Source organism: Chiloscyllium punctatum, chromosome 7 (assembly GCF_047496795.1).
Source record: "Chiloscyllium punctatum isolate Juve2018m chromosome 7, sChiPun1.3, whole genome shotgun sequence".
NCBI lineage: Eukaryota > Metazoa > Chordata > Chondrichthyes > Orectolobiformes > Hemiscylliidae > Chiloscyllium > Chiloscyllium punctatum.
The window spans coordinates 111,242,579-111,255,164 of NC_092745.1; the positions used below are offsets into that span (position 1 = coordinate 111,242,579).

The 12,586-nt window shown below is 40.3% G+C and overlaps 1 protein-coding gene across 1 annotated transcript in view; it reads left to right on the plus strand.

Annotated features, from left to right (window-relative positions):
• LOC140480044 (dihydropyrimidine dehydrogenase [NADP(+)]-like) overlaps positions 1-12,586 on the plus strand; it is a 731,044-nt gene that overhangs the window by 521,358 nt on the left and 197,100 nt on the right. Inside the window, exon 14 of the mRNA XM_072574601.1 lies at positions 9,280-9,444. Coding sequence (XP_072430702.1) covers positions 9,280-9,444 — 165 coding nt within the window. The remainder of the gene's footprint in view (positions 1-9,279; positions 9,445-12,586) is intronic.

Consider the following 12,586-nt stretch of genomic DNA (forward strand, 5'->3'; position numbering starts at 1 on the left):
TGCCTATTTAAGAAAATATATTATGTTTAGCCAGTTTTTTCCTTGCTGTAGATAATTCATACTGGTTTATTCGTAGCAATATGGCTTGAGGATAGAGTGAAATGATTTTTCTGTAAAACCTAGGGCTCGTTCTGCTTTCAGAACTGCTTGTGCATGTGTTAAAAACACAAGCTGTGGCCTCGCTGATCAAATCTGTAACACACTATTTGCCTGATAAGCCAGATTTTTCTGCAAAAGCAGTTATTTCTCTTCTACCTTTGATATGCTGAAATGATAAAATATACAGATGTAAGAAAACTATGATTTATCAAGTAAAGAATAATTCAAGTTGCAATTCAAATGCAGTGTAAAATTTAATGTAGGAAAAGAGAAGTATGTGCTATGTTACAATTTTTCATTCACTGGAAATATAATTTCAACTGCCTGTATGTCACAAATCATATTGTACAATTTTAGCTATGGGAATTTCTGGGTTTACTGGAAAATCAGTACACTTTTCTGTGTGCAATTCTGCAAAATTATCCAAATATGCACTCTATTTATTGTCCAATCAAGGAGGACAATAATTTAACTATATTTATAGCCTTGAGATAGCATATGATATTTAGGAAGGTATGTCTTTGGCACTGGCACCTATAGTGTTATTTTCTGGGCAACATAAAGACAACAGACAATTTTCATTTTGTATGAAGTACAATCAGTTACCAAAGAACATACGGTGTTTTGAAAATATAATGAAGTTTCTTTTTAATGTATTTGTCACAGCTTTTATCAGTCAGCACTTTTATCTGTAGCACTTTTTTCTGGGTTAATGGAATTTGGCTCCTATATTTGAGGAATTGCACGTAAAATTAACATGGCTTCAACAAACATTTTAAACCAGTTACCATGTAAATCTAGCGTGAAAATTATTTCAGCCTATAAAATGCCAGCATTTGACAGATACAAAGATAAATAATCCTGTATTGTGGTAACTGTACGCTTTATCAAACATATGCAAATCAGGACTAATTAGCACTAATTAAGGTTATTTTTGCCTATCTCTCTGGAAAACTGTCTAAATGTTATGCAATCTAGTTAGCACACTGATTATCCTAATTGTTTTATATTGCTTGCTTCTTAATTAAAATATGTAAATTGTAGTTAATTGGTAAATAGTAAAAGAGTTAGCTTTGACTCATCAGCAAAAAACAGAGTTTATACACTCAATGTATAGCAATAGATTTTACAGAAAGTTTGGAAGCACTGTTGAAATATTTTTAAATGATTTCTGGTGTAACTTCATTAGTGGCCAGCTGGCTATGGCATGATGTTTTTTAAAAACCATAAATATTCAAAATGAAATACAGCAAGTGATCAGCTACATCCTCCAGCCTGTCCAATTGCTGGTGAATGACATTAATACCATGAGCTTCATTCACACCTTTGCTTCCCTCCCTGCCATTCCTTATTAAAGTCTGTGGGTCCAAACTGTCTATGGTAGCTTTGGCAAGATATCATGTTCTTTTCCTGCAGAAATTTCTGTCGTAGGCAAAAGTTGCCATTAGATTAGATTCCCTACAGTGTGCAAATAGGCCCTTTGGCTCAACCAGTCCACACCGACCCTCTGAAGAGTAACCCACCCAGACCCATTTTCCTCTGACTAATGCACATAACACTATGGACAATTTAGCATGGCCAATTCACCTGATGTGCACATCTTTGGACTGTGGGAGGAAACCCACGCAGACACGGGGAGATATGCAAATTCCACATAGACAGCTGCCTCCGGCTGGAATCGAACCTGGGTCCCTGGTGCTGTGAGGCAGCAGTGCTAATCACTGAGTCACCATGCCGTTCAATTCCCTGTATCTATTGTTAACTGGCACACATCTTCTGACAGAACTCCCACAATTTACAACCCCTTGGATATTGTTTCCTTTGATGAAACCTAGACACAGATAACTGAGACCAAGCCTCTTGTGACAGAGGGTACCTAATTGATCCACAGGCAAGCTTATTCAATTGAGGTAAAAACAGTGACTGCAGATGCTGAAAACCAAATACTGGATTAGTGGTGCTGGAAGAGCACAGCCAGTTCAGGCAGCATCCAACGAGCAGTGAAATCGACGTTTCGGGCAAAAGCCCTTGCTTTTGCCCGAAACGTCGATTTCGCTGCTCGTTGGATGCTGCCTGAACTGCTGTGCTCTTCCAGCACCACTAATCCAGTATTATTCAATTGAGGTGCTTGTTGCCTGGAAAATAGTTGTCCATTTCTTAAGTGCACCTATCCATTTGAGGAAATTTTCTTCTTGTTTGCTTTGCAACCAGAGTCAGATGCCTCCTGGGTAACGGCTAACTTTTAACTCTCACAAACAGCAAGTATTCTTTACAAGCAATGTGGGATCGCAGTGGAAATTCGTGGTTGAGGAGCATCAAGGAAGGATAAAGTCAACTGACTACTATTGAATGATGTTTGTTTCATGAATTGAATAACTTGTCACTTGTGCTCCACTTGACATCATGGAGGAGCGGGTGTCTCCACAATGGGCTCTGATTCCACCAATGCCCCTGTATCACAGTCCATTCCCAGGAGTACCAATTCAGTATCACCTCACTGCAGCTGAAGCCCAACATCTCGGATTCCGATGCTGACCACAGATGCAGTATTCTCCTGATCCCCTCATCTCCCTGCCTCCACGTCTTTACAATTTTTCCTACAGGTCTCATGAGAAATGTATTTCTGATGACATACTAAACGAACTGTAGCCCCAGTCATGGAACTGAAACCTTGTTTCAGTGATTGTAAAGTCAACACATTTTCAGCCTATGCACCACCAGCAACCTTCAGACTGCAATTGGGGATCAGTACAGCATTACCCAAAGAACTCTCTGCTCAGTTCCCAACTCCATCTTCAGGGGGTCTGAGGAATTCAACTGCTTCAGAACGTACCAAGGATTCTCCAAAGTTCAAATTTTGCACTGTAAGGCTGATTTAGTGGAGGTAGTAATTTTATCTGAATGAGTATTTAAAATGCCCAGGAACAATAGGCTGTGGACTGAGTGCAGGTGTGTGGCTTTCGTGTAGACCATAAGACATAGGAGTGGAAGTAAGGCCATTCAGCCCATCGAGTCCACTCCGCCATTCAATCATGGCTGATGGGTATTTCAACTCCACTTACCCGCATTCTCTCCATCGCCCTTTATTCCTCGAGTCAACAAGAATCTAATAAGATTGATATTTGTTGATCAGCATAGACATGGTGGACTGAAGGGCTTGTTCCCATGCTGTATTACTCATGGCCCTATTTTCCAAAATGTTAATTCCAATATTGCATTGCGCAATAATCCTGTAGTTGGCTACAGCAAAAAAAAATAATGTTAATGGAGATTGGTTCTGAACTATTATGATGTATTCATTACAAGGATATCCAATTGCCAAGGTAGACAGAGATTTACTTCTGGATAGAATTAGGCAGTAAAGTTATAACATTTTCTTCATGGCTAATGAAACCTTTGCATCTTAATATTGTAAAATAAGACTCAGCTAACTCTAGAGTGACTATTGAGGGGACTACTGGCAGCCTGAAGGCAATGTTAAATTGTCTTGACAAACCTGGATGGGCACTGCAGTATAATTCTATACAAAACTTTATAATTTCTAGCTGTGCTTTCAGATGGGACTGCAGATATGGTCTCAGAAGGAGGTGATCTAGGCTGCTAGAGAACATGGAGAACATAGATCTCGGGCACATGTAGGAGAATGGGAGCAGGCGTAGGCCTTTCAGCCCATTGAACCTGCTCTACCATTCAACATGATCATGATCGATTGAACATTTTAGTGCTTTTTACCCACATTGTGTCCATAACCGTTTATGCCATTGGTAATCAAACATGTATAACCTCTACTTTAAATATTCACAAAATCTCAGCTTCCACAGCCCTCTGTGACAAGGAATTTGCCGCTTTAGATAATTTACCACATTGTAAAAGCAGTATGCCTTAACGTTGCCTTATTGACAACATTCTATGTTTTAGATAACTCATAGAGTCAGAGAGCTGTACAGCATGGAAACAGATCTTTCAGTGCAACTCATCCATACCAACCAGATATCTTAATCTAGTCCCATTTGGCAGCAGTTGGCCCATATCCCTCTAAACCCATCCTATCCATATACTCATCCAGATGCCTTTTACATGCTATAGTTGTGCCAGCCTCCATCACTTCCTCTGGCATCTCATTCCATACATGCACAACCATCTATTGCCCCTTAGCCCGCTTTTAAATCTTTCCCCTCCCACCATAAACCAATGCCATCTAGTTTTGGACTCACCCAGCCCACCGAAAAGATCTCAATATTTACCCTATCCATGCCCCTCATGATTTTATAAACCTCTATAAGATCACCCTTCAGCCTCTGACGCTCCAGGGAAAACGGCCCCCAGCCTATTCAGCCTCTTTCTATACCTCAAACCCTCCAACCCTGGCAACATCCTTATAAATCTTTTCTAAACCCTTTCAAGTCTTCCCATAGGAGGGAGACCAGAATTGTGCACAGTATTCCAAAAGTGGCCTAACCAACATCCTGTATAGCTACAACATGATCTCCCAACCCCTATACTACTTGATGCTTGGCTTCATTTCTCCTGGCTTTGCATCTCCCACATAGCTTTAATACTTCCTGTTAGTGCCTTTCAATTTGGGTTACCCCTCAAGTTCCCCTTCTCCTGAGAAGCTAATTTAAACCAATTTCAACAGCGCCAACAAAACTCTCTGTGAGGTTATCAGTCCAAATCCCCTTAAGCTGTAACCCGACCAGTTTGTGCAGGTTCTACCTGGTCCCAGAATTGGTTCCAATGTGTCAAAAATCTGATGTCCTCCCTCTTCTACCAGTTCTTCAGCCATTAATCAATGTGCAATCAACCAATCCTTCTGTTCTTATGATTGCGAGTATGTGGCACTGGGAGTAATCCTGAGACTACTGCTCTTGAAATCATCCTGCTCTTTAATTTCCTTCCTAACTCCCTCAATTCTGTTTTCAGGATCTCATTGTTCTTCTCTGTCTACATACAGAGGAACCTCAATTATCCGACATTTGATTATCGAATATCGAATTATCCAGCAAGATTGCAAGGTCCCAATGCTTGGCTAAACTATGTTATCTGGCGTTCTATTATCCGGAATTCAATTAACCGATCAAAATACTCTCTGCCCATGTCCTTCAGATAATCGAGGTTCCTGTGTAGTTGATACTAATGTAAATCATGATCAGATGAGTCAATGGGCCAAGAAGTGGCAGACGAAGTTTAATTTAGATAAATATTAGGTGCTGCACTTTGGAAAAGCAAATCAGGGTAGGATTTAGACACTTAATTATAAAGTTCTGGTGAGTGTTACAGAACAACGAGACTTGGAGTGCAGGTTCATAGTTTCTTGAAAATGGAGTCTCAGGCAGATAGGATAGTAAAGATGCTTTCCTTTATTGGTCAGAACATTGAGTACAGGAGTTGGGAGGTCATGTTGCAGCTGTACAGGACATTGATTGGGCCACTTTTGGAATATTGTGTGCCATTCTAGTCTCCTTCCTATTGGAAAGATGTTGTGAAACTTGAAAGGTTCAGAAAAGATTTACCAAGATGTTGAATAGGCTGGGGCTGTTTTCCCTTGAGCGTCGGAGGCTGAGGGGGAACCTTATAGAGGTTTATAAAATCATGAGGGGCATGGATAGGGTAAATAGACAATGTCTTTGGGATGGGGGAGTCCAGAACTAGAGGGCATAGGTTTATGGTGAGGGGGAAAGATACAAAAGGGCCCTAAGGGGCAACGTTTTCACACAGAGGGTGGTACATGTATGCAATGGGCTGCCAGAGGAAGTGGTGGAGGCTGGTACAATGGTAACATTTACAAGGCATCTGGATGAGTGTATGAATAGGAAAGGTTTGGAGGGATATGGGCCAAGTGCTGGCAAATGAGACTAAATTAATTTAGGATGTCTGATCAGCATGGATGGGTTGGACTGAAGGATCTGTTTCCGTGCTGTATATCTCTACGACTCTGTGACTCTATGACTCAATGTCTTCGAGCTGATTCTTCTCTCCTCTGAAAGGATATCCTGCAGTCACTTCATGATGTCCTTGATAATGGCACCAGGGAGGCAACACACCACACATGGAGTCATGTTTACTGCTCCAGAAATGCACATCTGATCCTTGACTATGTAAACCTCTGTCACTGTTTCCTTACTCTCCTCATATGGGTCCAGCCCAGAGGGCACAGAGTGCTCTGTCACGGAGCTCTCAGGACAAACATCAATAAAAACCATTGCATGTATCTCTCTCCAGACCTTCCTTAACAAGGCACCTTCCAGAATGACATGGGTGGCAGTCTGTTTCCTCCCTGCAGCCACTTCAAGGGCAGCATGCAGTGGCAGAGAGAATCTCAACATACATGAAGAATCCGCACCTCTAAGTGATGCTGACTGCTTGCCTTAACTCCTCACCTCACCTAATGTACTAATCCCATTACATATTATCAGTGCAATTCCCCCTCCAACTCAGAGATGCCAACTGCCTGTTACAGGATTAATATTCAGAAGAGCCTTTATTCATTAGTAGTCATCAGCAGGATATTTTCTTTTAACTAAAATGCCTTTAAACGTACTGTGTCACAACCCAATTTTTCTTCATTCATTGCATACATAAGGATGTTCTTTCCAGGGATTCATTACCTCAACCAGTCTCATTGAACAACAGGCCAAGTCTTCAGTTTCTCGTGGAACAAATGTAACTGTAGTAAGGGATTTCAGGTAAAGGAAAGGAAGGCCTGAGATGGTAGGCCTCTTTAGACATGACCAGAAGGTCAAATGTTAGAGGAAATCAGAACAGAAAAAGCTTGAAAGGCTTGAGGCAGCAACTGTGGAAAAATAAACATGGGGTTAATGAATCACACTTTTCATCTGAGATTTACAGCATTTTCTGAGCTTATTTCAGACTTCTATCATCTTTTGATTTTTCTTTTGTTAATTTGGTGTTATTGTATCGTCCAACATGGAGGAAGAGCTAATGAAGTGGTACTAAACAAATGATTTTAGGTGAAGGAGTTGGAAAAGCTATTGGTCACTAGTGCACTGTGAATGAAGACTTGTTATTCATTGAAGTGGACCTCTGTGCCATATCACTAAAATGCATGCCATCAGTCAGTTTTCATTTCCTTCCAGCTTTTCAAGCAAACTTTCTTTAAGTATTCAAGCCATTTTCACCTTTTTGTTGTCATTTCTAATTCCTACTTTTGTTCTTCATCTTCATGAAGGTCAATGGAAACGAAAGTCAGGTATTGTGTCAAAACAATGTGCTTTTTGGACTTTTGACTTGTGTTCCCATCAACGCTGAATTGGACCTGTTCTGTATTTGAACATGTAACTGGGTTCCTTACAAACCAGTATATCCCCTGTTTTAATATACATGTGGGCAGATTAAGTTGGAATACACAGTTTTCAGTACGATTTTAACCCCCGTGGTATTCTTGGACCAGACATCTTTTACAAGATTTACTTAATTGAGCAACTAGGAGAAAGTGAGGAGTGCATATCAGAGTCGAAAAGTGCCCCCTAGAAAAACGCAGCATGTCAGGCAGCATCCGAGGAGCAGGAGAATTGACATTTCGGGCACGATCCTTTCATCAGGAATTCCTGATGAAGTGCTTATGCCCGAAATGGTGATTCTCCTGCTCCTCAGATGCTGCCTGATTTGTTGTGCTTTTCCAGCGCCACACTTTTTGACTTAGTTAATTGAGGCTAAACAGAAATTTCTGGAGAAGCTCAGCAGGTCTGGCAGCATCTGTGGAGAGAAAGCAGTGACACTTCTTCAGCTCATTTAACTTGAGCTTAGTATTTAAGTGATTCAAAACAATAAAGAAGGACAAATACAAAAGGTGTGTATTTTGAGTGTAAACATGTTCACAAATTCTAAATTTTAAGATTGACATAATGTATGTTCATTACAATTTTCTTATAAAATTTTATTACAAAATGTTTTCCTGTACAATAGTGATATACTCAAGACACTTGTGAACATTATATATTCTATTTCTATTGCCACTTTTAAGCATTGTATTAATATTATAGTTACTCTTCATGTAATTTTAATCCTTAAGATCTTTTGCTTCTACCACTAACAAATTAACTTTTTACTATGATTTTCAAGTAAGGTTAATGTTAAAGTTAATTTAAAAGTTAAAGTAGTAATTCTACATGCCATTTGGTCCTTTAACTGTCAAATTACAATACTGAAGTGGATTATATCGCAGTCTCTAACCTTTTAAATGTATGCAGAGCATCAGCATATTGGGAGATGTATAATTACATCTTGGCTTATTCATAGAAAACAGGTTCAAAATCATTTTTATCTTTGAATGCCTGCAGGTCTTTGAAGTAATTGCTAATGTTTGAACTTTTCTCTGTGATTTTATTATATCCCTTTATCTATAATTTTCTTCATAATGGTAATGTCACAGAATATTATGCATAGATAATATATACAATCTTTTGAAGAGTTGAATTATTTTTAAAAACTGCTTAAGCTTTCATTTCCTTATGTTTCTCCTTTTCAAAATCTAAACACCAATCGGATGAAAACTTGCAAGGTTAATTATACATCAAAGTTTATTATAAGAGGAATTTGTGATTTTATTTATACGATAAAACACCCAACAGGTAAATCTAAAACTATATTTTCTCTAAATGTTTCTTGCTGAACTATTAATTGAAAGATAGTGTTACTAGTATTAATTAAGGCAAAGAATAGCAGATCAAAGCAGTTCATGTCCCAGTGCTGCCTACTACTGTACACTGGTTACATGAGCTTCTGGCTGTGCCTCCACATGATACCCTGGGTTTGAAAGCCATAACCTATCTGGTGTACTCTTACAGTCAATTTTGTGTGAGTTTAATCAAAGAGTAACACATAAGCCTATGCCTATTTCTCAGCAGTTTCCATGACATTTCACTGGGACCAGTTAACCACAGACCCTTTTAAGTCGAATGTATCAACATCATCTTAAAGGGATCAAAGAGATCTCCCACAATGCCCCTCATCTACCCCTTCCACCCTTGGACCTAAGTGTTCAATTTCATAGGCTAATTTACACAAAAGCCTGGCTGTTCAGTAAGCAGCCATTTTTGAAGGGGAAAGTTAAATACTCAAAAAGAAGGAGGAAATGTGAATTATTGGATTAGGTTGCAGCACTCTTTTAACATTGATGATGAAATGGTTCTTTACTGATATCAATTTTATATTTGATAGGACATAGTGACCAATATTTCTCCAAGAATTTTACGTGGAATGACCTCTGGCCCTGTCTATGGCCCAGGACAAAGCTCCTTTCTTAACATCGAACTCATCAGTGAAAAGACATGTGCATACTGGTGCAAAAGCATTACTGAATTAAAGGCCGCTTTCCCAAATAACGTGAGTACCATAGCATTGTTTGAATTTTCCCTTTAAAGCACATCTTGCACTTACTTCATATGAATTGAAGGTGCACAAAACTATGAATGATTATCTTGGCTCACAACCTATGACTGTTATTAGACTTCATTGCACTTAATGTTCGATGCAGTATTCTGACAGATTTCAGTTCTGCAGGTTCTTTTTCAATTGTGTAGCACAGGATTCCAGCTCCCATTTGTTTTATATTAATGCATTATTACCTAAAATGCAAAATAATCTGGGAAGTAATCCTGTGAGTGAGTCAGCATTTGTTCATCGTCTCTGGATTGCAGAGAGGATTTTCATAATGCTGAGATGTTACTGAAGAACATAATGAATACCAGTGTCATACCAGACACTCTTATGAGTCTTGCTGTTGAAGCCAGTCAAACAGTTAAGCAGACAGGCACTTCAGTTGGCTTACCTTGATTCATTGCAGAATTTTAAAATAATCCATTCTTAGATGGGTTAGCTAGTAATTTCTAGTGGATTCAATTCCAGTAAAAGTAGTTTTGCATGTTATGCCTTTTAGCTTGTATTCCAGTTTAAAAGCAGCTGCAACACTTGTTACTTTTTAAATCAAGCAAAGATACACTAAAATAGAGCCTTTTGTGATCTGAAACATGACCAGCCACGTTTGTAAAGCTGCAGTTGTCTAAATATGGATTATTTTATTAGACAACAGTTTAACAGCCATGAGATTATTAAACCTAACAGGTTTGGATATTTCTCATTTCCCAGGTGAAAGTGCAGACTGCAGATGCTGGAGATTAGTGTTGAGAGTGTGGTGCTAGAAAAGCACAGCAGGTCAGGCAGCATCCGAGGAGCAGGAGCGTCGACATTTCATGCAAAAGCCCTTCATCAGGAATGAGGCTGATTCCTGATGAAGGGCTTTTGCCTGAAACCTCATTTCTCATTTCCCACCTAGCTTCAATAGGACGTAAGATTTGGAAAAGTGTTAGCATTCCCGTTTTCTACCACTTCACTGGAATTAGTTTTGTTATTGTTTTGGTGAAATTAAGCCAAAAGATCACACTAGTCCATAGGAAATTTCCAGGCCCAAAATTTTATGCTGATCGGTAAATGCAAAGAAAGTAATAATCTGCAGCTTTTGTTGGTAAGGAAACATGGGCTTATTTTAAAAGCTTCAGTGTGATGGTAGGATCGTTGTTGCCTGTCCCTCAGAATCTGTCACAATCCTGATGCTTTTTAATGGGTGGAGACAAGATTGTGGCTATGGGTGGTAGGAGTTTGAGGGGTTAGTTGCGGGTGGCTTCATTTATCATTCTCGGGAGGTCATCAAGAAGGAATCAGCTGCTGTCTATATTTGTAAAGTCTCTGTGAGGTTTAATGCTCTCTGAGAGTTTCTAGGGGCTGGATCAAATGAGGCATAGAAACATAAAAAAAAGGTCATTCAGTCAACCAAGCCTGCTCTGTCATTCAGTTTGGTCATGGATGATTGTCCAACTCAGTATCCTGTTCTCGCTTTCTCCCAACACTCTTCGATCGCTTTAGCCCTAAATATTATATCTAACTCCTTGGCCTCAACTGTATTTTGTGGCAAAACCACACCCTCACCACTCTCTGGGGAAAGAAATTTCTCCTCATCTCAGTCTTAAATGGCCTACCCCTTACCCTTAAACTAAGATTGCTGGTACTAACTAGCTGGGTCTGTAGTAGGCGCAGGCTAAGCAAGACCTTAAGAAAGAGAAAGCCCTCAAACTTCATTATCTTCTGAATGAGATCATGTAACCCCAAAAAAGAAGAGTTTCAAAAGGCATAATGATGGTCTAGTGTTGTCCTCCAAAGGCTAGAAGCTATGTATTACATCAGCAGAACCAAACATATTGAAGGAGAAAAGCTAATTGTGATATTACCCCACTTCCACTTTCCCTGGACAACTTTACCAGTGCTTCATCAATACTTGTTTGTCGCAATGCAGCTATAGAAAGAACTGCTGACAATCTTTACCATTGTGTGAGGAAATCTTTCACCACCATTTTGGTAATATTAGTCTTTCATCCAACTACTGTCAGTAGTTTGAGGGCAGTACTTCTTCGCAATAATACGGGACTAGTGGATGCAATTAGCATTGCCAGCGCCGCACCATCTCTGATTAGAAAAAATTGAGTATATTGGCATCTAAATGTTCTTAAGACTGGTGAGCACTCAAAGAGGTAGTTTATAGTCTGCTAATATGATTAGATTACCTACAGTGTGGAAACAGGCCCTTCAGCCCAACAAGTCCACGCTGACCCTCTGAAGAGTTACCCACCCAGAACCATTTCCCTCTGACTAACGAGGCTAACACTATGGGCAACTTAGTATGACCAATTTACCTGATCTGCACTTCTTTGGGCTGTGGGAGGAAACCGATGCAGATACAGGAAGATTGTGCAAACTCTACACAGACAGTCACCCAAGGCTGGAATTGAACCTGGGACCCTGGTGCTATAAGGCAGCAGTGCTAACCACTGAACCACTGTGCTGCCCCATCTAGAACATCAAAAGTCACACAGCACCAGGTTATGGTCCAATAGGTTTATTTGAATGCACAAGCTTTTGTAGTGCTGCTCTTTTCTCAGGTGACTGTAGCCTGGTATCATGTGACTTCTGACTTTGTCCACCCCAGTCCAACACCGGCACGTCCACATAATGTCAAGAACAACCGAACAAATATTTCTTGGCATTTCAGTTGACTAGCTGGGAAAGTTTTATAAATTTTGCTTTACATTAGTTGCAGTTTTACAACATAGCAAGCACATCACTGAAGCAGTGCAAAAATGCCTCCTATGCCTGATCTCACCCATCTTCCGAGGACCCCCTCACTCGCCTCCAACACACTCCATCCACCTGGACGCCCTATGCTGGCCTATTACCCGCCCTCAACCTCTTCATTTCCAACTGCCGCCGAGACATTAACTATCTCAACCTGTCTACCTCCTCCCCCACACCAATCTCTCACCCTCACAACGCGCTGCCCTCCACTCCCTCTGCTCCAATCCCGACCTCACCATCAAGCCAGCAGATAAAGCGGGCTCAGTGGTAGTCTGGCGCACTGACCTCTACACCGCTGAAGCCAGATGCCAACTCGAGGACACCGCCTCCTACCGTCCCCTCA